Source organism: Alexandromys fortis, unplaced genomic scaffold (assembly GCF_014885135.2).
Source record: "Alexandromys fortis isolate MF-2015 unplaced genomic scaffold, M_Fortis_MF-2015_v1.1 scaffold_308, whole genome shotgun sequence".
NCBI classification, from domain to species: domain Eukaryota; kingdom Metazoa; phylum Chordata; class Mammalia; order Rodentia; family Cricetidae; genus Alexandromys; species Alexandromys fortis.
The window spans coordinates 49,958-76,246 of NW_026068180.1; the positions used below are offsets into that span (position 1 = coordinate 49,958).

Sequence of the window (26,289 nt, forward strand, 5' to 3'; positions counted from 1 at the left end):
ATCAAATTTTACAATACTGGTAGATTATATGGCAATCTCAATCGCAGAAGCATTAGTATTTTAACCTAGGTCATTATGATGGCTAATCTTAGCTGTCAACTTTATTTCAAGTGGGAAGACCCACCTTAAATGTTGACAGCACCCTAGATAAAAAAGCAAAGAAAGAAGCCTTTGCTCTCACTAGCATGTTCATCTACGTCAGTGCTGCTACTGTGTTTTGATGACATCAAAACATAGATTTTAGGGGCTTCCAACAAGGACTACCAACAGCTCTCTAGACCTTGAATACCAAACCACAACTGCTGAAGAACCCAACCTCAAGGACTGAACTGCTACCAGGTTGAAGGCCTCTCCAATGAGAGACAGCCATTGTTGGTAGTAGAGTCCCCTTTTAATATACACATTCTATCAGGTCTGTTCCTCTAGAAAATTCGTAATACAGTTATACTTGACTCAATAATGGAAACAATTCCTATGTACAACTCTTATCAACAAAAGACTACTTGAAATTAAAGAAATGTTTCAGATTCTTTGTCCTTTTTTATAATCAAATCATAAGAAAGGAAATAAGTTTACAACCACTTACAATGAGTCAGAGCACTAATGAAAACCAATTGAAACTGCAGCCTGACTACCCCCTCACTGAGAACCTGAGATTAAAAGCCTAACACTGACCTACTATCTACAGTTCTTACAACAGCCCTGCAAAATGGACAGGGAAAAAGATCTGACTAACATCAAATATTAAAAAGAAAGTTACAGAGCCGGGCGGTGGTGGCGCACGCCTTTAATCCCAGCACTCAGAAGGCAGAGGCAGGCGGATCTCTGTGGGTTCGAGACCAGCCTGGTCTACAAGAGCTAGTTCCAGGACAGGCTCCAAAACCACAGAGAAACCCTGTCTCGAAAAACCAAAAAAAAAAAAAAAAAAAGAAAGAAAGAAAGAAAGAAAGAAAGTTACAGAATTCCAGCAGAAAGCCAAGTCAAAATCTGTATTTTATCATGACCTCAGGATAGACTGGCAAACAGAAAATAAATAAGTAGAAAATAAAAGCCCTAATAAAAGTAAAACACACAAAATGGTTCTCAATTTAATATCTAAATCAAAACTCAGTTTGTGTAAAATTTAACAAATTTCCATAGCATATGTACTATACTGGCTTTCTGAAAAGGCGCTATCAGGATGTTCAATCTTGCCTCAAACCCCATCAGTTATCTTGCTTCCACATCCCAAGTGCTAGAATTATAGTTTTTATCACCACATCTAACTAAAAATATCTTGGATCCCAAAATCTGAATAATAATAAGTCCTTCATTCTAAAACCCTATATACTTTGTTTTCCTACATCTAGCTCCTTTCTTTAAAAATATTAAAAACAATCTATTCAAAGAAAAAAGTCTACTAAGTAAGCACTGATCTATATAGCTAATCTCATTATTAAATTTAAATACTAAAAATATTTTATAAAATTATTTCAATTCGGGCTGGAGAGATGGCTCAGAGGTTAAGAGCATTGCCTGCTCTTCCAAAGGTCATGAGTTCAATTCCCAGCAACCACATGGTGGCTCACAACCATCTGTAATGGGGTCTGGTGCCCTCTTCTGGCCAGCAGGCATACACACAGACAGAATATTGTATACATAATAAATAAATAAATATTAAAAAATTTATTTCAATTCTAGGTAGTCTCTCAATGTTATTGTAAATATTACAGAAAGATTTGTGCGTTTTACATAAGAATTACTGTACTGGTGCAAAAGACACAGCAATTTGGAACTGTGAATTTAAACACTACTATACTGGTGTGTGTGTGTGTGTGTGTATGTGTGTGTGTGTGTGTGTGTAACTAGGAACAAACACATCTTTATCCATAAAAACAGGAACCATTACAATTATCAGAGGGGAGGGTGAGAAATGAGAAACGTTTGTTAATTCCAGAGAAGTCTATGCTTTGGGATTTGGTAAACTCGTAGAAAACATTCTCTGTATTCTGCAGGTAAAAGTTGTCAAAGTGCTTGAAAAAGTAGTACCTCATTGGCAAGAGGTAAGGACAGTAATCTACCTCATCTTTGGGAGCATTAGTTGTGCAACATGTGGAGGGTGCTGTTGAAGAAAAGAATTGGTCTTTCTGGTGGCCAATGTCAGATACAGATGTTGGCAGTTTCCAGTGCATCTCATGGGTTTTCTGAGCAATTTCTCTATGGTTCAGAACACTGCAATGTATCAGGCAAGGCAGCAGACAACCCAACAGTGACTATTTTTAGGTGAATGTTTGGTCTTGAAGTGCTTTAGAACTGATTCTCAGCACAGCACTGAGCAGCCAACTGCCAGTCGTATACAATTCAATTTTTTTCTTAAAGATTTTAACTTATATATTTGTGTATGTATGTCTCTGTGTATATATGTCACATGTATGTAGCTACCCAGAGGCTTGAAGAGGGTGTCAGATTTCCTACAGGCATTTATGAGCCACCTTATTTGGGTCTTAGGAAATGAACTCAGGTCCTCTGGAAGAGCAGCAAGTGCTATTAACTATGAAGCCATCTCTCCAGCCACTATTTTTGTCAAATGTCACAATCTGACGAAGAAATGGTTTGTTGCTGAGCAGTGGTGGCACTCGAGAGGCACAGGCAGGGAAATTTCCATGAGTGAAGCCAGGACAGCCAGAGCTACATAGAGATATCCAGTTTCAATAAAATACAAGATAATTTCAGCCTATGAGACAGATTCCTTTCCCACTACCACCTTTCCAGCTTGCCTCAAATACCTAGTGATCCTTTACTACTCACTCCTAATAAAGCTGTAAGAAGTTCAGCTTCACTGACTGCTTTCCAACAGTCACTGTTAACTTCTCATGGCTGATTATTACCCTCCGTTTCTTCAACGCTCAAGTCTGCTTTGCAAAATCCCTTCAACCAACACAATGTACTCTATAATTTGCTAGCAGCTCTTGGGCCAAATACACTGCTGATGTTTTTTCAAGTTACTTATGTGCTTTATGACTCACTTTGAACTCAAATCTGCTTTTTGTCTAACATACTTTCCATTGTATAAAATAAATAAGAGGTCACTAGCAAAACAAAAAGTGAGAAATGAGCACTAAAATGATATAGAACCACAGTTATTATATAACAACATATTTCACTATAAAAAGACAAACTTCAACAGCGCAAAACCTGACATTACTTTTACACCAACATAACATTACACAGAGATCTTATACATTCTGAAATGTACTGCTTCACTGAATTGTCCTAACTGAGCACTATGTAAATGAGCATTATCAGCATGTACAATTAACTAGTGCGTATGAGGTCCTAGATTCAATCCCCAGCACTAACAAAATTAAAGTAATAAAATGGAACATAAGACAACAATGTGGTCTTTTACTAAACAGCACATCTTTACTTGCCATCAAAGAAAAAGAAACTCTAAGATTTCTCTATTTTCATTATAGGTAATAGAAAGAGAATATTCAAAAAAGAGGTAGGAAAGGGCATAAAAGAGGAAGAAAAATAATACAGAGAGAACAGCTAACTCAAAAATGCATTTAGTTTATTCTATAAGCAAAAACCAAAATCTCCAAAGTTAAAAAATATTTTAGGTTCACAATTAGGTAGAAACTTTAACCGTAAAATAATTACAAAGCAATTATTATCACATCATAATAACTACTGTGTCAAGAAGTGAATGATAAAAGGAATAAATGGCACTTTTAAATATGTAGTCACCAAACACCTTTACTGTTTTTGTGATTATTAAAAACAAAATTTCAAAACTAAAACTTCTTATCCCTAGTACCATCCAAAAAAAACAACACACCAAAACCAAAATCTGAGGATGGAATACATTGTTGGAGCACTGATGTAAAAGGCTATGAGTCTGATCTCTAGAAAGGAAAACAAACAACTTAATAAAACCTAACCTGAAGGTAACAGAGTATTTGTGTGTGTTTAACAAAAATTAAGCATTAATAATATCAAAGTAGTAAGTGAGGGAAGTTTTCTTAAATACACTACACAATAGAATGAAACACTATTTTAAACTATGAAAGTATGAGCAGAGTGTTAAAATGTGTGTCCTTCTGTGTGTTTATAACTTTGGACTTTGAAATTTAAATCACCCAAAAGCAATTCATTCATAATGAATCAAGTTTCTGAAAAACACCAAAACCATTTTATGAAGCTACACCACTGAAAATACATGAAATCTCAATTATTTTACCTCTAGCCAGGAAAGTATTCTTTAGCTAGTATGATGATTTTCAGATATATCATTAATACTAATCATCTTCATAAAGTGAATGAACTACATCAGGTTCATCAAACTTCATCTGTCTCACAATTCAGGAGTCATGTTATCTATCTTCACATGCTTTAAAACTGTATCCATAAAACTGGGCAATGGTGGCGCTCGCCTTTAATCCCAGCACTCTGGAGGCAGAGGCAGGCGGATCTCTGTGAGTTCCAGACCAGCCTGCTCTACAGAGCTAGTTCCAGGACAGGCTCCAAAGCCACAGAGAAACCCGGTCTTGAAAAACCAAAGAAAAAAAAAACTGTATCCATAATGAAGCTTTTACCACTGAGGTACTTTTCCATGTTATCAACATAGAAATTAATACTTTTTTGTATAATATCTAACTTTCTCTTGGGTAACATCTGATGATACAAATTCCAAATAATCTTTAATTTCTCATCTAAAAAAGAAGTAGCCAGGAAAGGTGGTACACCTTTCTTTTCTGGGATCTTTAATCCCAGCAGTTAAAAAACAAAGAACTGTGATATCAAGGTCAGCCACTGCTACACAGTGAAACCCTGTCTCAAAAAAAGTAGTTAATGCAATGGGCCAAAGTTCATTATTACTAACTTTTAAAGTCTTTTATAAGACACAACACCAAGAGTTGTTCCACAAAGAAGGATTTACATGTGAACCTACATACACGTAAAACGTACTTACAAAACACTAGCCAAATATTTAAAGCCACTACTGCTTTGCTAAATATTGACAACAGACTCATTAAATAAAAATTGGAGAAATATCTATTTTATGAAGCTATAACACTGAAAATACATGAATAGCCTAATGGTTGGTAGCGCCTAAATTCTTAAGAAAAATAATAACAACTCTATTTTACCTTATAAAAAAACAAGTAGAAAAGACAAAAACCATCTTAATAAACATCAGAAACAGGGCTAGGCATAAAGTATGCAAATTTAAGTAACAAAGAGTTAAATAATAGCTACCAAGATTTTAAAAGACTACCCCAAGTAGTCACTGCAATCAGAATAGTTGTTACTTGCCTTGTAGTACCACTCCTGAAACTTTTTACAGCAGTCATCACTGCAGAAGTCTCTGAGAACCCCATCAAGCTCTTTAGTGGCTCCCTTCTTACACAGCTGAGAACAATAGTTGCACGTAACACATCTTAATCCTAATCGTCTTGCAAAATCTTGTTTGTATAATAGCTTGCAGCCTGAAAAATGTTACATTTTTTTTTTAAGAACACATAAAACGACAAATTTTATACTGAGACAGATCTTTTAAGGCTAGTTACTTATTAGTTTCAGGAAATGCCCAATATACTCACATATAAAGTCCTCTTTCCCTCCTGGTTAAAAACCTACATGTTATATGTGTATGTTCAGGTGCATATGGAGGCCAGAGCTTGAGGCCTGATGTCTTCCTCAATTGCTCACCATCTTTTTCCCCCAGACAGAGTCTCACTGACCCCAAAGCTAGATTGGCTAGCCAGCAAGTCCCCAAAGGGATCCTCCTGTCTCTGTTCCGCGGTGCTGGCAGTACAGACGTCAAAGCCTGACTTTCACATGGATAATAGGGATCAGACTCAGCTTCATGCTGGGACAGCAAGCACTTTACTTTTACTAACAGGAGCTTTTCCCCAGGCCCTATGAAATGCTAACACCAACCTCTAAAAATGTGAATAGAACACAGATTATTATATTAGAAAACATATCTATAACATGGGTTCAAACAATAAGACATTAAAATCTGTTAACACTGCAGAACTATTCTCTTTGTTCTATTTAAATAAAATCACAAGGACACAGCAAGTATGTTAGAAAACTGAACACACAATGCTGAGAAGTTCCAACTAAATTTATAGGCATTCTCTTTTTTTTTTTTTTCCAAGACAGGGTTTCACTATGTAGCCTTAGCTGTCCTGGAATACACTCTGTAGATGAGGCTGGCCTCAAACTCAGAGATTCACCTGCCTCTGTCTCCCAAGTGCTGGGAGTAAAGGTGTGCACCACCACCGCACGGTTTATAGACATTTCTTAGAAAGCATTATACTGAAGTTTTCTAGATTCTTCCTATCAGCCTATTTTCACAGAAGAATTTTTCAAGGAGACGTAACTGATTTACTGACTTGTCTAGAGAAAATACTATCTACTTCTTTAATGAATACCTCTCTGTATCTACAGCATAGTTGTGCAAAGTATTTTCACATATCTAATTTACTATCTATACTACCACCGAAGCTGAATAGGCCTCTATATTATTACTCATACTATTTCATAAAAGAAGAATCATCTATTAATATCTATGGAAACCCTATCTACCATGGAAACCCTATCTACCCGTTAATAAGAAACTCAAATTATAATTCTATCATATACAATGTTCTCATTGACCTAATGTTTTAAATGTTTTGTCCTAAGAATCTTCTGCTTTTGGAAGTTGGGACTCATCGTTATCCTGAACTATAGCTCAGGATGGCTTTGAACTTTCAACCCTCCTTTCTTGTCAAACTTCTATGTTGTTAAGACTGTAGGCAACTGCTACCATACCTAACTGTACAGTTTTAAAAAAAAACAAAGTTCTGCAGATCACTATGTACCACCCTAGAATTTATTATTGCAAATCATGTTTTATTTTCAAAATTACATTTATTTGTTTGTTTGTTTGTCTGTTTGTTTATTTGTGATGTTTTGTGGCAGCATCATGATACAGCATACACATGACACTCAAAACAACCGGAAAGTGTCATTTCTTTCTATCATGTGGATACTAAAAATCAAACTGAGAACCCAGGCCTAACATCTCAGTAGAAACACTGAGCCATTACCAGCCCTTGAACTATTATATACCATTTTCAGATTTTTTGTTGTTGTTTTTGTTGGGTGTTTTTTTTTTGGTTTTGGTTTTTTGGAGAGATCTCTATGCAGACTTGGCTGTCTGAGAACTCAATATGTAGATCAGGCTGTCCTGAAACTCACAGGTATCCAACTGCCTTTGCCTCCTTAGTGTTGGGATTAAAGGAATGCCACCACACCTGGCCTTTATAAACTAGATTTGACTGATAGTAACACTAGGTATTTTGTTATTTATAAGTTCTAGCAGAAAACTAGGGTAACAGAGGGTTGAAAAAATGCCACTTAAAAGTAAAACATAAAAATTTACATACCTAATACTTTATTACCCATCTTAAGTCCTTAAGTCCTTCCCCTATGAAAACTGTGTTTCTAAGTATCAATTAACTATTTGATACACTATTTCAAAAAAACCCAGGTTAGATTTACAAATATCTAATTGCTACAAGATCATTGACACATACATTAATAATCAATTATAATATTTAGACTTAGGAATGAATTATTGTTCTTGCACAAAGATGCAAGTGGTAGCTTAAATCAGCTCAGTATCATCATTGAATTAGTCATTTTCACTATAACTTTGCTCTTAATAATACATCATGTGAGATGTACCAATCATAACTAAGTAAAATTGCCTTGCTTTGTTAACTAATTCCTTTGTTTGTTTGTTTGTTTGTTTGTTTGTTTTTCAAGACAAAATTTCTCTGTTTAGCCCTGGTTGTCCCAGAACTCACTCTATAACCAGGCTGGCCTTGAACTCACAAAGATGCACCTGTCTCTGCCTCCCGAGTGCTGGGATTAAAGGCATGTGTCACCACTGCCCAGCAAGCAGTTCCTTTTAATATACATGTTCTACTGCGTGTGAAAAATGTATAGGGAGATGCCAACTGAACTGAACATCTGATTCTTCTGTCACTGACTGCTGGCATTTAGAGTTACTGAACTTTCTTCTTACTCCAAATTTGCTATAGGAGTCCACAAAAAAGTATAAGCAAGGGACAAATAGTCTTCAATGGAAAATAAAGATAAGCCCCAGCAAAAAATAAAAGAAGGTGAAAGTCAACTTAGAGCAAAATTTGCCAAATGGGAATACTAGTAACAACAAGCACCTAAAGCCCATAGCTACAATCCTCTATCTCCAGAGAAGTGAGTTAACAACTAAAGTTCATGTTTATAACCTGATTTCTGGTATGAGACCAGAAACTTTAAGTAAGGAGAAAAGATGTTTGTAAACATATTGTAACAGAACCTAATGTGCCCCAGACACCATATACCCTAACTGTACCCACTATTCTTGTCATTGCATGTAATTCCTCGCAGATCTTCATCAGTGACCCTTATCTAAAATGCTTTTGATCAGAAGAATTTAAGATTGGGGGGACAGGGCTGTGGGGTGTTTGTTTATTTTCATCAGATGTACTTTAGCTTTCTTAACCTAGAAATCCAAAACCTGAAACTTCTAGAGAGTCAAGGGTTTCAGATTTTGAGGTCAGTGAATATCAATCTACATACTAAAGATATCTGTAGCTAGGTAGCAAGCTGGTAGAAGACATGAAAATAACACAAAATATTCTTTGCTCTTGAAAATCAGTTTTCAGGCCACAATGTGCAAGTTTAGAGATAACATGTTATCACAATGCTTTCTTTCATTTTATCCCCAAATTTCAAGAAGCCCAGAATAAAAAGACGCATGTAAAACAACAATTCAGCAGAAAATTAACCTAAGTTTTGTTCAGTCTTATTAAATTGTGTGCCTATTCTGGATATCTGTAATTACATATTCTCTAAATATTTTTGGCAAAAGGCATTATACAGAGTACAAGTTAAAATAACGAACACTGTATACACACTTGCCTTCACTACAGAATGGTCTCTTAACGCCGGAGAAATTTACTGTTTCATGAAGCGTCTTCTCCTCTTGGCAGTATTCGCAATATGTAACTATGCAATGCAACTTCTTATAATCATCTGAGCAAGTTTTGCTGCAGAACTGATGCACTTTGTTCTAAATGCACAATGGGAACTTTGGTAAGTAGAGAACCAACCATCTCAACCAATCTTAAGAAATAAACAAAACACTCTTACAGTAAAACTATTTACTGTTATGATCTTTGGAGACACATTTCCTATAGGCCACAGCACCTAAGCTAACCGGTTTTCTAAATATAAACATAGCTCCACTAAATTCAGCATCATTAACTACTCTAAAAGTACTCTATGAGCAGGTAACAATCGCTAACATAAAGTATAAGTCTGGGAAAACTGAATTAGAGAAACAAAAAGGAAATAATAAAAAATACAATGGAAGCTACAGAAATACGAGATACAACATTTTTAGTCAATGCAAGATACTCTTTGTTGAGTAGATTCCAACACATTCCTGACATACTTTAATAAAAACATCATTTATGTACAAAATTTCAATTTAGTGCTATTCTACAGGATTAATGAAAAACTTGACACTAAGTTTCCTTAAGTGAAAAAATGGTTAATTATTATTTTTTCCTGGATTCAAAACAACAATTGTCAGGTTTACTTTTTAAACAATGAGCCAAGATTTAAGAACTAAAATTCAAAAAATTTAACTTTTCTCCCAAATTATGGCACATATAAATTAAGTCTAAATCATCAACTTAATATATATCAAAGATATCTGAAGACTAAAATAAGGAGATAAAACGAGGCAGGAAACAACTCAAGTAGTTAAAGCAGTCATCAATGGAAAACTGCCCCTTTATGAATACAAAAGTCAAGAGGAGAAAAAATGGCTGGGGGAACACAGGCACAAAAACAATCACGCAGAGACATACAGACAGAGACCACATGCACATGAAAAAGAACACAAAGAAATCAAAACTGCTAATCATGGTCTGGAAAAGACCCTAAACTCACAGTCTCTGAGGGAGATGCTCAATCAATAGGACAGTATCTCTTAATGGCAACTAACACTAAAGTTCTCTGTAAACAGAAGCAATACCGTATCACTACAAAAATTGAGTAGCAATGATTTTCATCTGAAATTACCAAATTTCAATTTATTATAAGACATTTATTTCTTATATGATACTATTTGTGTGCTTGCCGATGAATTTCCTCCCTCACTCCCTGGTTATTCCTTTATTTTCTCATGTTGGTCATTCAGTATTATTTCTGCTACTAGTTAGGTAGTTATTAGTCTAAAACTCATGACGAGATGCCATCAAGAGTCTCAAAAGAATGACTAAATTTAACTAGAAACAGCACAAAACAAAATAATAAACTACAGAATTTTACAGGTAATGAAATAATAAACTTCCTCAGATTTCCAAAAAGTTTAGAAATCATGAAATCTAATTCTAGATATCACTTTTTCACCTCAGTGTTACACTCTTATTTATTTGTTTGTTTACTGGTTTTTCAAGACAGGGTTTCTTTGTGTAACCTGACCTGGAACTCGCTCTGTAGACTACGCTGGACTGGAAAGAGATCTGCCTGCCTCTGCCTCTTGAGTGCTGAGATTAAAGACATGCGCCGCCAAAACCTGGCTGAGTGTTACACTTTAAGTGATCTGTGAACAATCACAAAACAAGCAGTCTGATTTTAATTCTACATCTTATATAACTTTTAAGTATATACTTCATGTATACTTCTGACCATCCAATCCACCCAAAACCAGTTTAAAGAATGGTCAAAAGTAAACACTGTTCTACACAGCAGTGAGCAGCCTGGATTACCTATCTATCCATTACTGTCCTCAAACAAACTCACTGTTCAGAAGTGCCAACAGCAAAAGAAAGAATATGACAAAGTAAATTAATACACTAAAAAAGGTTAAGAGTGCTACAGAAAAAAAAAAATCAATAAGAGTCACAGGCCTCTACTTTCTTGTTAAAATAGAAGATGTTAAATGGCAGCTTAGTGTCTTACTTACAAATTCTAATTCTACAAATACAGAGCACAAAGGTATTTATAGTTCAGATAATGAAAATAATGAGGAGAAACAGGAAAATAAGTCGACAGATACTCTGGGTGAATGAGGAGACATTTTATATTCTATTACAAGGGTATTACTTCTTGTGTATTTGACTTCAATAAATTGCTTCGCATTACATCTATCCTGCTGACTTCACTTCCACACAAGTATACACATCACCAATACAATACAATATATGAAACTACTAAGAAAGGTTTGCAAACAGAAATGCTAGTTACTTTATTATGTTATCATCTTAGCATCAGATAACACATAAGGAAACAAGACTTGCCTCCCATTCCAAGATTTCTGGTTTTGAACAAAAGGAATTTTTACAGTAGTTGCATTTCAATTGAATATCACTGGGTGCTACAAGTTGGCCATTTGGAGACGACTGCATGCTTAGTGCCTAAAATAAAGAACAAAATACACTTAGTCTGACATGTATTTTTAAAACTTCTACTGTAAGTACTATGAAAAGTCTACTGTATGCAGAAAGCAATAGTTTCTTTGCTAATTTCCTTAGTACATAAAATGCTAATTCTTAATTTTCCCTCAAAAATACACTATTAAAAAGCTCTGGGATGTAGCTCAGGGGCAGCATGACTTCTGAGCAAGTTCAAGGCCCTAGCTTCAATGCCCAGTACTGGAAAAAAACAAAAACACAAAAAAACCCTGTATTGTTAGCTTTACAAATCAAAATGTTTACCAAGAATTACCTAAAATAATTAAATAAAAAAAGAAGGAAAAACTACAGCTTATTTTTTTCCAGTTGAAAAAAAAAATGATAATAGGTTAGCTCTCCAAGTTCTGAACTGCAACATAAAAGCAAGAAAGGGGTATAACAAGGGAGGGTGAAAAAGGAGGGAAAAGACAGAAAGGAGATAAACCTGTACTGATCTTTCCAAAAATGAAATATTAAGCTATTAATAACTTGCCCCACTACATCACTCCCATAATCCTTACTCTAAGTCCTTATCAAGGAAAACATGCATGTATTACTTTTAAAAAAAAGGTAACAAAGCCAAGCGGTGGTGGTGTACGCCTTTAATCCCAACACTTTGAGAGATAGAGGAAGGTGGGTCTCTGTAAACAAGACCAGCCTGGTCTACAGAATAAGTGCCAGGACAGTCAGGACTACACAGAGAAAACCTGCCTCAAAATAACGAACAAAAAAAAGTAAAAGTTGATAACCATACAGAATTATCACAGAATAAGATAGGAAAGATATATAAACATACATAGACTTCAATTTTTTTCCTTGATTCTTTGTGCGAGGCAGTCTCTATGTAGCACTGGATGTCCCCCGAACTAGCTATTTAGAGCTGTCTCTTGAGTGCTGGGATTAAAGGAGTAAGCAATCACCACGCCCAGCTTTTTTTCTCTGAATCTTAACCTAAATACACTAATATTTATCATTCTTTTCGGTATGTTCTCCTTACCTATACAGTTTAAACATAACCTTGTGCATGCAACAAGTGGCTAATAAAATTATTCAAGAAAAAAAGTAGAGGGAGAAACAATCACTTTTAAATACCATATTGTACAATACAAGTAAAGTTAGTTTAAAGAAAAAAAGAAAGGCCAGTCAGTGGTGGTGCAAGTCTTTAATTTAACCCCAGAACTTGGAAGGCAGTCAGGCCTATCCCTGTGAGTTCAAGGCCAGCATGGTCTACAGAGTGAGTTCCAGGACAGTCAGGACTATTTCAAAGAGAAATTGTCCCAAGAAAAAACAAGATGAAACAAAGAAAGAGAGAGGGAGGCAAAGAGAAAGAGAAAGAAAAGATAAAAAGATATTTTACTATCAGATGACTGAAATGTTACATGCCTTTTTTACTATTTCACTGAATGTGCAAGAGCCACATTGGATTTTTAAGTTCTGAAACTCTGAGAAATAGCAAATATTGCTTATAAACTGCTTTGTTAAAAAAATAAATAAATAAAAAATAAAACCTAAAAAACATAATAAAGAAATAAATCTTTAAAAAAATAAATAAAATTAAAAAATACCTAACATCTAAAGGAATAAAGGTAGTTTTAGTATCTGAGAAGCAGAAGGCCATCATCCCTATCTTTCTCTTCACAAATTAATTATCCCTTTATTTCTGGTGTAAAAAAAAATTAAACTATTAGAAAGATTATGCACCACTGAAGCAACTTTATCCATCAACTGGCTTAATTTCAACTTAGAAAAGATTAGTGTTGAACAAGTTTATTATCTAATTTTAATGAGAGTATAACTCATGAAAACAATATTCATTCACTTGACTAAATTTAAAAACCTCAATTTAAATGGCAGTTATTTGTAGCAACTACTGTAGCATACATATTTAAAAGACTATAGTTTCCGTTTTAAAAAGTTAACCTAGGTACTGAAGAGATGGCTCAGCAGTTAAGAGCACTGACTATTCTTCCAGAGGACTCAGATTCAATTCCCAGCACCCACATGGCAGCAGACAAGTATCTATAATTCCAAGATCTGACACCCTCACCCAGACATAAAGGCAGGTAAAACACCAATGTACATAAAATAAGAATAAATTTTTAAAAATATAAATAAATAAATAAGTTAACCTAGAGCATAGTACCTGGAATAAAACAGAACTGTTAGATGAATTAACTCATGAATCATGGCTTTCTTTATGCACTGATTTGAAATTCTCACATACAATAGGTAAACCTACTAGTGCTACCTACGAATACCTAAACTATTCCTTCAGAGTGGTCAACCAAACATTATCTTTTGATATTATCCACACTCTAAATGTAAAAAATTATCAAATAACCCAAGTTTTTTGAGATTTTTTTTTGTTTAGTTTTGGTTTGGTTTGCTTTGATTTTTTATTTTTTTTTGGGGGGGGGGGGGGTGTTGAGACAGGGTTTCTCCGTAGCTTTGGACCCCGTCCTGAACTAGATCTTGTAGACCAGGCTGGCCTCACAGAGATCCACCTGCCTCTGCCTCCCAAGTGTTGGGATTAAAGGTGTGCGCGCCGCCGCCACCAACACCAGGCTAAACAACCCATCATTTACAAAAATCAAAAATGTCTCCCTGAATGGATCCCAGACTAAGTTAAGAGCTACTATAAGTCTAACTCCCCTTTTTACAGTGTTCATTTCTATTTTGGATAACAATATGCTTAATGTTTCAAGGCTAACGACACTGCTACTATTTAACAAGAAAAGCACTATACATCCAACACTGAATTAAATCCTACTAAAATTCATTTTCCTTCAAGCTCTGAATCACATCAAACCTATAGAGAAGTTCAGCAAGGCCTTCTGTGACTTGTGATATATATAGTCTCTGCCCAAAGAAGCAGAAAAGAAAAAAGCATATTATAATTGTTTTCTATATGCATTTTATGGGTGAGGGGGAAAAAGTAACAAACCTGAAATTTAGCCACACAACTGGAATTGCAAAAGTTATACAGTTTTCCATCAGGCATTGTGGCTTGGTATTGAGGTAAAGAGTTTCGCTTACAAAAATGGCAAATAATTCCCAAACCTAGAAGAAAAAAAAAGATACATACCTAATTTCCTTATAAAGTAAAAGATCTTCTGAAAATGTTAACTGATTTTTTTTAAATGGATCTCTCTACAAATTATTCTCATATTATTTGTACCTTAAATTTTCAAGATATTTTCATCTTCAAAAAATACTGCCAGGGATTAAAAGAAAGCTCAGCAAAAAAGAGCTCTTGCAAAGGAACCAAGCTCTGTTCCCAGCACCCACAAAGCAACTAATCAACTTTTAACACCAGTTCTAGATAACCCTTCACACTCTTCAGACCTCTGTGAGCACTGCATATACACAAGTATACACAGACAATGCTGGCAAAACACCTATACACATAAAATGAGAATAAACATTTGATTATCTGCAGTATAAAAGAATACATAAAAATGTTTTAGATATTTTTGTGCTTAATAATAATTTTAGCTAATCAAATACAAATAAAGCCTCACTAACTTTTAAAAATTAAAAAATATGGAAATCATCAAAATAATTTTAGGCTTGTAATAAAGAAGTTCAGTATGAGAAAATCAAACAGTTAAAACTATATAAAAATAAGATCAGCTATCTTTAATATACAATTATGTCAATAAACTTTCCAAATACTTAAAACTTACTTTGTGACTTTGCATATTTTGTCTTGTGACTGTTCATGCAAGCAGTTGAACAATATGGCTCCATATATCCATTAGGACCTATACACTGAGTCATATCAAAAAATCTGCACTGTGTTCGGCAACCAGTACACGTTGTCAGTTTTCCATATTTCTAAAATTTGAACATAAAAAGATAATTAAACACACACACACACACACACACAAACACATACACACTCAACTAGAACTAATTTCATAAAGCATTTTTTAAGAGCAAAAGACAGAGGTCTATGGAGCCCAAGAAGGCCTCAAAACTTATGACCTTCTTTCCTTAGCCCCACAAAATCTGGGATTGCAGAAATATGTCATTATGCCTGACTCAAAGCCTTTCTTGTCATTTCAAAATGATTTTATTTTATTCTTTCTAAATACAAACTAATTGTGCCACCCACTAAACTAGGTTCGGGCAAACCAATCGTCATCTCAATCTCCTTCAAAAAAAAAAAAACGGTTTTTGTTGATATTTAGTTGAAAATCTAGAAGAGGCATAACTTTTCTGTGTGTATGTGGTTTTGGAGCTGTGTTCAAGACTGCATCTCTAAGAAACAAAAACAAAGAAAACTCTATGGCTACTAAATCTCACTGCCTGGAGGTAGATTTTGGAGCCCAGAAGTTGAAAAAACAAATCAAGTTCTGGACAACTACTATTTGGAAAACAAAATAATGAAGGGATCTGCACAGAAAAGAACTGTGGCTACCTAACCACCGGTATCTCAAGAGGCTTTGGCGAAGAACTACTGAGTGCATGTGAGGACAGACGTGACAGAGCTGACAGCAGTGCTGCACTTATCAGTCTCAGCATGTGGAAAGCTGAAGCAGGAAGGCAGGCTACGTGACCCTGTCTCAAAGAGATACAGCACCAACAAAAAACACCTCAAAATGGAGCATGGAGAGAGGAAAATACTATATAGCGCCTCAGTGGTAAGAAACACTGACAGCAGGAGTCAGATGTGTGAGAGAGGCATTAGTCCAGGTAAGCAACACCAAAAGTGTATCTGAGAAGAATTGTCTAATGACACACAAGGACTTTCTGACGAATAAAAGACATGGAAAATTTGGTGGAATTGAAAAATCTATCTCTTGGAGGAAATGAAAACATTCATCATCTGATATAATTTAAGAGAATAAATTTTAATAATTCCTTAGACAACTATTATGTTAAAATACACTTTAATGCTTGAAAATGGATGCAACGTTATGACATTTGACACCAGGAACTTACACAGTATAAGATAATTCCCACAAGCTGTCCTCTGACCTGCATATGCCCACATAAATATACACATATACAAACATGAAATTTTTTTTATTTAAATGAATCTTCAATCTCACCAACATTCCTGCTTACCTCAGGCTGCATTAAGAAAGAATCCTGCATGTGATCTCGAACTTCCTTCAGGAAACTTGGATGACTACCTACCTAAAACATTTGAAAAGATTTTGTAAGTGCATGAAGAAAAGGTGTCAGACTGAAAAGTAAATAAAAATCTATGAAAGCTACTTCAATGATTGACCAATTTAAAACCTTCTCCTTTCTTTTTTTTTTTTTTATGGTTTTTCGAGACAGGGTTTCTCTGTGGCTTTGGAGCCTGTCCTGGAACTAGCTCTATATACCAGGCTGGTCTCGAACTCACAGAGATCCGCCTGCCTCTGCCTCCCGAGTGCTGGGATTAAAGGCGTGCACCACCATCGCCCGGCTTTAACTTATTTTTTTTTAAGATTTATTTTATTTATTATGTATACAGTGTTCTGTCTGCATGTTTGCTTGCAGGCCAGAAGAGGGCATCAGATCTCATTATAGTTAGTTGTGAGCTACCATGTAGTTGCTTGGAATTGAATTCAGGACCTCTGGAAGAGCAGGCAATGATTTAACCTCTGAGCCATCTCTCCAGCCCGCTCCCCTTCTCCTAACTTTCAACAGTACATTTTCTGTTCTGTGCTCACTATTGAAGAAGTTTGGGGGGGGGGGATACAATGATAAAACAACAAGATGGGGAGGCAGGTCTGGTACTGCACACCTTTAATCCCAGCACTTCAGAGACTGAGGCAGGTAGATCTCTGGAAGTTCAAGCTGGAACCAATGCTATATAGTAAGATACTGTCTCAAAAAACAAAGAAATAAATATAAAAAAAAAAATTAAAGAGCCAGGCGGTGGTGGCGCACGCCTTTAATCGCAGCACTCGGGAGGCAGAGACAGGCAGATCTCTGTGAGTTCGAGGTCAGCCTGGTCTACAAGAGCTAATTCCAGGACAGGAACCAAAAGCTACAGAGAAACCCTGTCTCGAAAAATAAAAAAAAAAATTAAAGAATCAGAAAACTGTAAATAGGCAATAAATAGAAACTACTCTGTGTTATCTTTGGAGCTGTGGAGGAATAAGAAAAGAAGACAGAATTCTCCAAGAAATACTGCCTGGGGACTGGAGAGATGACTCAGAGTTTAAGAGCACTGGTTACACTTCCAGGGGTCCAGAGGTCAATTCCCAGCAACCACATGATGGCTCACAACCATCTGTAATGAGATCTATTGCTCTCTTCTGGTGTGCAGGAGAAATCCTGTCTCAAAAATGGCAGGTGTCTGAAGAAAGCAGCTCACATAGTGAAGTGTTTTCCAGCAATTATAAGGATACAAGTTTAATCCCCAGAATCTAACTTAAAAAGCTGGGCATGGTGGTGACATACATTTGTAACCCCAGTGCTAGGGGACTGTAAATGGATAGATGCTCTGGAACTCTGGAGCCAGTCAGTCTAGCCTAATCATGAGCACCAAATCTCAGGGTAAATGCCTCAAAAGCCAAGGTGACTAAAGAATAACACTCACAACTAATCTGTGACATACATACATACATTACATTACATATATGCATCCATGACACACCCATGCCATCTCTAGCCCCCCCAAATACATCAAAAAGAAAATAGAAATTACAGAAAAGGGGATGCAGATACAACTCAGTGGAAAAGAATTTGCTTAGCATATGTGAGGCCCTAGGTGCAGAAAAGGGGGGGAGGGATAAGCAATATAAAGAAAATACATATACCTTTTCCTAAATTAATAAGACACAAAGGTTTGGAAGCTGACCAGAGAATGAGAAGAAATATATAGAGGCACACCATTATAACTACAGTACTTCCAGCATACAAATACAATCAATGTAAATAACCAAAGAGCATACATAATTAAAATACAATGGACAACATAGGAATGGTGATATATGTCTACAATCCCAGTACTTGGGAGGCCAAGGCAGGAGATCAAGTTGAAGGCCAGCCAAAACTACGAGTTCTGTCTTAAAACAGAGCAAAATAAGATAATGTAGTGAGAATTTTGAGCATCTTTGCTTTTATTCTTATAGACAGAAATGTGTACTCCCTTCAATCCAATTCCTACTTTGAAACTCTAACTTCCAATTGAATTGTTATGTATTGTTATGGCTAAACAAGGTCACAGGGGTGGGGATATAATGAAATAAACCTGGTTTCCCTTTAAGAAGAGAGAAAGGCAAAGCAAAAACAGCTGTAGAGAAGTAGGAAGAAGAGGCAGCACCAGAAACTTGAACTTTCATCTTCCAGAACTGTCAGAATGTCAATTACTATTTATTAAGTCAGAGTCCATGATATCTGGTATATAGTAGCCCTAAAGAACTAATTAAATATTAATCTAATCATGTTTTCATAATTTAACTTTTAATAATGATTTCATAGGGGCTGGAGAGATGGCTCAGCAGTTAAGAGCATTGTCTGCTCTTCCAGAGGTCCTAAGTTCAATTCCCAGCAACCACATGGTGGCTCACAACCATCTGTACTGAGATCTGGCGCCCTCTTCTGGCTTACAGGCATACATCGAGGCAGAATGCTGTATACATAAGAAATAAATAAACCTTAAAAAAATTATTTGAAAAAAATGATTTCATAAAATTACAATAAAAAGGACTAGACTATTCTTCCATAAAGAATGAAAAAGATCAATCCATGTAGTGATAGGGAATGAGTTCAGAGACATATACGGCAACACATACATTAAGATACCTTCTGTTTCAGGCAGCGGTGCGCACATCTTTAATCCCAGCACTCAGGGGACAGAGGCAGGGGGATCTCTGTGAGTTCGAGGCCAGCCTGGTCTACAGAGTGAGTTACAGGACAGACTCCAATGCTATAAAGAAGCTGTCTTGAAAAATCAAAACAAACAAAAAAAGAAAACCTCAAAAAAAATCATTTAAAAAAAAAGATACCTTCTGTTTAAGAAAAAGATAAACTATCAGTAGCTTGGCTATTTCCTTAAGTTTCCAAAAATATACAAAACAAAGACTAAAAATTGATACCTAAAAATAATACAAAGGAATCAAGGAGAAACAAAATAATAGCTAAAGCTAAGCTTAGTATGCATATTTTATGTCTACATGTATTTGCAAAGTCAAATTAGAGGGCTAAAACTGGAAATTAATCTAAAAGCTGAAATACAAAGGCCCAAGTTCTAACAGTTTGAACGTCCCTCTCCAAATCCCCCCAAAAAGTAAATTCAAAAGAATTATACTAGATCACAAGTTAATTTTCAAAAACCTACATATTTCTTACTTCATTTGAGTTAAGCCATTTTCGTATAAAAAAATTATAGAATTAAATGAGATCCCAAAATAAATAAGGCTAAATCCTCCTACAATGCTTCCAAACTCACCCAAAATACCTGGGGCTTTAGCACATGAGTTACCTGTTTGTATTCACTGACACAACTCTGACAGCAAAATCTTTTCTGCTGACCATCAATCACCAGAACATTATTTCCAGCACCTTTACTGGGCAAATATTCTCCACACTGTTCACAGCAATTCATTATTAGACCATTGGCCATTCTATATCTATTGAAGCAGTGGTCACTGCATAGCTTATGAGTCATATTTTTAAAACTAACTTCATGGCGAATCTAAAAGAAAAACAAACAGAATTATAAGAGTGTATCTGTTTTCAAGTAGCTAAAAAGCTTAATTCAACAGCAACATAAACACAAGAAGGCTAATTTGAGGAAAAGCAAAAATCAAAATACATTTTTCTATGTCTCCGAACTGTTTATATACACAAAAAACATATGAACACATGCATCGCACTTATCACTATAAACTTCTCTAAAAATAAATAAAAAAAACAACAGAAAGCCGGGTAGTGGTAGTGCACGCCTTTAATCCCAGCATTTGGAAGGCAGAGAATGGCAGATCTCTGAGTTAGAGGGCAGTCTATTCTACAAGAGCTAGATCCAAGACAGGCACCAAAGCTACACAGAGAAACCCTGTCTCGAAAAACAGAAAATCCACAATTTCATAAACAGACTTATTATAAATCTTTAGACAACTCCAAAAGAAATGATAAAGTACACTGCACTAGGCAAGAAAAAAAAGTCAGTACTACAAACAATTCAAATAAAGTATGCATATATAGGTTACTTTAATATCATAATAATGTGAATTAATTTTGGAAATTCTTCCATTTTTATTTGCCTGTTTGTGTTTCTTGTGTAGTTACCCATTTGTATAAAGGGGAAAGTACAATCATAATTCTGTAACTCTTTTCTGTCAACCTGATGAAATAAACAAGGTAATTAATTCTTCCTGAGTCAGCTTTCTTGGAAGACTAGGATTACATAATGGAATACTCTAAAAAGTTTATATATCCTCACTTTTAAGGACACAGACACCAATAAAAGAATAGGGGGAAACTGTCAACATCCAAAATGATCTCACGTGAGAGCAAGTGAAAAGTACAAACCTCGGTGAGTTTGCCACAGATTGTGCATCTCGATTTATTTAGAGCTCCTTTAGCAGGACTCTGCTTGTCCTCATAGAGAGACAGGCAAGATGTACTACAAAATTCTTGGAAGGATTCACTTGAATCTACTTGAGCAACAATTGTTCCTTTCATTGTAGTTATATCTCTGAAAAATAAGACGTACAACTTAAAGTTCCATTTCAAAAGTAACTAAAAATTAAAGTTGTAACTGATATTTTTAATTTCCACAGACTAATTCATGGAAATCAAACATCATTTTTAGATTCAGGAGATCACTTTTAGTATAAAATATGTACTCTTGGAAAAAAAAAGATCAAAAAGTCGCCGGGCAGTAGTGACACATCCATTTAATCCCAGCACTCGGGAGGCAGAGACAGGCACTATGAATTCGAGCCCAGGCAGGACTACAGAGTGAGTTCCAGGACAGGCTCCAAATTTACAGAGAAACCCTGTCTCAAAAAACAAAAGATTAAAAAGTCAAAACAGCCAGTGGTGGGGAATGCCTTTAAACCCAGCACTGGGAGTAAGAAGCAGGTGGTTCTTTGTGAATTCGAGGCCAGCCTCTTTCCTGCCAAGACAGGCAGGAAAGATACACAGTGAAACCCTTTCACACACACAAAAAAAAAAATTATACACACACACACAAAAAAAAACAAAAGTAAAATTATTTGATTCTGTCACTAATACTTTATCTTCACATGCACTAACAAGGCTTTAAGATTGGAAAAACTAAAATTACCATAGTTGCATTAAATTAAAGTCAAAGACTAATTTACTTCAACTGATAATACCAGTTCAATTCCCCTCCCCAACTAATAGGCAAGCATTAAGACTCCTAGATTATGGGAATTTAACATCAGGAGATGTAAGTATTTTCTACTTAAATGCACCACTTGGCAGGCATGGCGGCTCACATCATTAATCCAAATACTTAGTTGGGGAGAGCTTGGGGAAGTGGGAGGGTGGAGATGGAGAAAGGACGAATATGGGAGCAGGAAAGAAGATATCTTAATTAAGGAAGATATTTGGGGGTTGGCAAGAGGCCTGGCTCTAGAGGGGTTCCCAGGTGTCCAGGGGTATGTCCCCAGGTAGGACCCTGAGCAGCGGAGGAAAGGGTGCTGAACTGGCCTTGTCCCATAGTCAGATGACTATCTTGAATATCACCATAGAACCTTCGTCCGGGGACGAAGATGGAGAGAGAGACAGAAAACACATTGGAGCACTGGACTGAGATCCCAAGGTCCAGTTGAAGAGCAGACGATGAGCAAGGAAGTCAGGACCGGGAGGGGTTGGTCCGCCCACTGAGACAGTGTGCCTGAGCTAATGGGAGCTCACCAAAGCCAGCTGGACTGGGACTGAACAAGCATGGGATCAAACTGGACCCTCTGAATGTGGCTGACAATGGGGGCAGACGGAGAAGCCAATGATAATAGCACTGAGATTTGTCTCTACTGCATGTACTGGCTTTTTGGGATCCTAGTCTGTTTGGATGCATACCTTCCTAAGCCTGGATGGAGGGGGGAGGTACTTGGACTTCCCACAGGGCAGGGTACCGTGTCCCCTCTTAGGACTGGAGGGGGAAGAGAGAGGGTATGTGGGGGAGAGGGAGGGAAATGGGAGGAGAGGAGGAAGTAGAAATTTTGAATAGTATTATTTATAAAGCAATAAAAAATAAATTAAAAAAAAATAGTTAGATGGTAGAGATAAAAAGCATCAGGAGTTCAAGGCCCTCAGTATACAGTCAACCTAGAGTACATAGACCCTAAATTATAGAATGAATTAATGTATAAATAAATAAAATGATAGGTAAATACAATAAGGGGGCATGCACCTGTAATCCCAGTACAATGGAGAAATAGTGTGACTGCCATAATTTTGAAGCCAAAATGTCTTATATAAAGTTCTAAGATAGCATGGACTACAAAGCAAGAAATCTCAATAAATAAATAAATAAACTAAAAAAAGGCAAAAAATAGTACTACTATTGACTTTAAATTTAAATATTAAATTTCTAGACTATTACAGCATTTAAGTATATTGTAAAATAATCTAAACACTATAGAACAATTGTTTTTGTCCTTGGATTTACTATAAGAATAAAACACTAAGTCCTTATCAGAAGTTCAATACACCTAAAACTAGTTTCAGATTTGGGCAGCTCTGAGAGAGTACAAAAAAATCCACTTGACCCTCAATACAGTATATCATCCAGTTTTGTTTGCAATCATTGAAAACAGATCTAAAACAGGACAGAAACTCTTATTTTCAAGAATACCAAAAAAAAAAAAAAAATTAAAAGTACCTGGGTCATAAAACTACATTTTGACAACAGTCAAAAAAAAAACTCAAATATGTAGAATGTATCATATCTGTATCATAAGTGTAAGCACACAACTTTCTAACATTGTTAATATTCTTACAATTAATAATGCATTTAGTAGTAGAGTGCCTCTATAAGGTGAGGCTCTGGGCTTGATCCCTAGCACTGTAAATAAAGAAAAAAAAAGTAAATCAACATAAATATATTTATATTGTTATTATATTATATAAATATTCACATTTTTGCAAGGGATTCATTGGAGATGACAGCCAAAATTACAAGGGCCTAAATAAATTAGTTCAAAACCTACCAAATAGGAAGCCCAATCTATAAGCTACCAGACTTTCAAAGTAGCTTGCCAAATTTTAAAACATGAATGAATTCATCTCTAAGTGTCTCAATGAAATTTCTAAAAAAAATTTATGATCATTATTTAACAACATGGAATGGTATGAAAGATTAATCTTACTTTTTACACATAACACAGAGTTTCTTTGGAGCAGGTTTATGAGAGAAAGAAGAAAGGCAGGTGGTTGAACAAAAGAGGTGAGCTGATCCTTTTCGTTGATAAGCTGTCTGCCCCTTCTGCAGAGGTTTCTTACAGTTTGCACAAGTGACTTTAACTGGTTTAGTGGGCTGCTGTTGAGCAGAAGGCTGGAATATCTGTTTAGGAAGTGAGGCCACTGGTGATAAAGAATCCACCCCTTGTTGTTTCTGGTTACGAGGAAATGATGCTGATTGGGAGATCCAGGAATCTAAAACAAAATATGGAGAAAAGATTAATCAAATAGGTATTTATAGACATAGAACTTTATTAGCAAAGAAATAGTTTTACTTTTCTAGTATGCCAAAGTTTATAATACTAATTAAAGCCACAAGTGATGGCTCATGCCTATAATCAACACTTGGGAAACTGAAACAGGAGTGCCACGAATTTAAGACAAGCCTGAGCTATAAAGTAAGACCCTGCCTCAGATGCTAATGAAGCAACAATATTTTGGGGGGTTTGTTTGTTTGTAATTGAGGCAGGGTTTCTCTCTGTGTAACAGTCCTAACTGTCCTGGAACTAGCTCTTGTAAACCAGGTTGGCCTCAACCTGACAAGAGATCCGACTGCCTCTGCCTCCCAAGTGCTGGGATTAAAGATGTGCACCACCACAGCCTTGCATGAAGCAACAATTTTGCAGAAGTAGGAGCATCTGTGGGTAAGATTGTCTGCTTTCTAGAAACAATACATTATAGTCTTAAAAATGGCAAGACAGTAAATTTAAATTGTTCTCATAAAAGAAAGGAAGTATATGGTGTGCTGTGTGATCAGCTTGATTTAGCCATTCCACAATGTACACATATTCCCAATCAACATGTTCTACATGATAAAAGCACATTTTTTTCTGATAATTTAAATAAAAAAGAATGGCCAGGCAGTGTTGGAGCAAACCATTAATCCCAGCACTTGAGAGGCAGAGGAAGATGGATCTCTGCAAGCTCAACACAAGCCTGGTCTACACAGCGAGTTCCAGGACAGCTAGTACTGTTGCACAGAGAAACCCTGTCTCAAAAAATAAAAAGAATGGAGCTAAATAGATTAAGTTGGTAATGTACTTGCTACACAAGCATGAGAATCTGAGTTGAACAGAACTCACAGATTTTATTGTTTTCTTTGCTTGCTAGGTTGTTCTATTTTGTTTTTTAAAAAAGCAAGCCAAGTGGGTAGAGAGATGGCTTGGAGATTAAGAGCACTGGTGGCTCTTGCAGAGGTCCTGAGTTCAATTCCCAGCAACCACATGGTAGCTCACAAGTACTAAAATAAGATCTGACAGGTAGAACAATGTATGCATAACAAACAAATCTTTAAAAAAAAAAAAAAAAAAAAAAAAGGCCGGGTGGTGGCAATGCCCGTCTTATCCCTGCAGTCAGGAGGCAGAAACAGAGAGGCAGAGGCAAGCAAATCTCCAAGGTCAAGGCCTGTCTGGTCTACAAAACAAGTTCCAAGACAGCTAGGACTGTTTCTTTCCTGGGAGGGGAGGGGAAGGTTGAAGCAAGCTAAGTAAGGTACACACTCATAATCCCAGTGCTGAGTTCCAAGGGTTCACTGGCCAGCCAGCCTAGCCGACTTAGTGAGTTCCAGGCAAATAAGAGATCTTGTCTCAAAGAATAAGACAGACAGTGACTGAGGAACAATACTCAAGATTAACCTCTGGCGTCCAAAGGACTGCACATGAACCCTCCACAAACACCCGTTCACATATACACAACAAAGCAATAAGTAAAAATAAATTTGCATTCTGCCCCTTCTAAGATTGGTGTACCACTTAGAAAACTGTGTTTCACTCTTCTTTAAACTAGAAATAGCACCAAGCATTAAATGTGGTAATACAAGTAATAAAGCACAGTGACTAGCATGCAGGAAGCACTAAAAAATATGTCACTGGCTATGAGATAGGAAGTGCAGACAGAGAAATAGATAACGAGGCATGCTAGCAAAACTTGGAGACTTCTTTACCTACAAAAATATTTAAGAGTGATTTCTTGGTTCTGATCCATTCTATCAGCCTAATGGTTTCAAGCATAACGCTCTTCAATTTAAAAAATAATGAAAGATGGTGATGTAGTTCAATTGGCAGGGTGCTCCCCAAGCATGCATAAAGCCCAGGCTTAGTCCTCAGCACCACAAAACATAGGCACAGTAACACAAGTTTATAATCCCAGCACGTGGAAGGTAGGAACAGAAGAATCCAAAGTTCAAAGTAATGGAGCTGAAGCAATAGCTCAGCTGTTAAGAACACTGCTCTTAGCCAGGCAGTGGTGGCACACGCCCAGCACTCACATCTGTGAGTTTGAGGCCAGCCTGGTATACAAGAGCTAGTTCTAGGACAGGCTCCAAAACTACAGAGAAACCCTATCTCAAAAAGTCAAATAATAATAATAATAATAATAATAATAATAATAATAATAATAA

The 26,289-nt window shown here is 36.2% G+C and overlaps 1 protein-coding gene across 8 annotated transcripts in view; it reads right to left on the bottom strand.

The window, feature by feature from the left end:
* Nucleotides 1-26,289, bottom strand: part of Zmym2 (zinc finger MYM-type containing 2) — a 72,825-nt gene that overhangs the window by 22,465 nt on the left and 24,071 nt on the right. For 7 of the 8 annotated variants that reach the window (XR_007589644.1, XM_050129104.1, XM_050129102.1 and 4 more), the window contains 9 exons: nucleotides 23,801-24,086; nucleotides 20,991-21,156; nucleotides 19,942-20,154; nucleotides 16,584-16,655; nucleotides 15,197-15,347; nucleotides 14,455-14,570; nucleotides 11,358-11,474; nucleotides 8,968-9,118; nucleotides 5,299-5,471 (listed from right to left, as the gene is read on the bottom strand). Coding sequence is in view for 7 of the 8 variants with exons in the window: in XM_050129104.1 (XP_049985061.1) it covers nucleotides 5,299-5,471; nucleotides 8,968-9,118; nucleotides 11,358-11,474; nucleotides 14,455-14,570; nucleotides 15,197-15,347; nucleotides 16,584-16,655; nucleotides 19,942-20,154; nucleotides 20,991-21,156; nucleotides 23,801-24,086 (1,445 nt within the window). In the remaining variant the exon portion in view is untranslated. Of the gene's footprint in view, nucleotides 1-5,298; nucleotides 5,472-8,967; nucleotides 9,119-11,357; nucleotides 11,475-14,454; nucleotides 14,571-15,196; nucleotides 15,348-16,583; nucleotides 16,656-19,941; nucleotides 20,155-20,990; nucleotides 21,157-23,800; nucleotides 24,087-26,289 lie in introns of those variants that run through there. The other variant, XM_050129108.1, reaches the window with a different exon arrangement.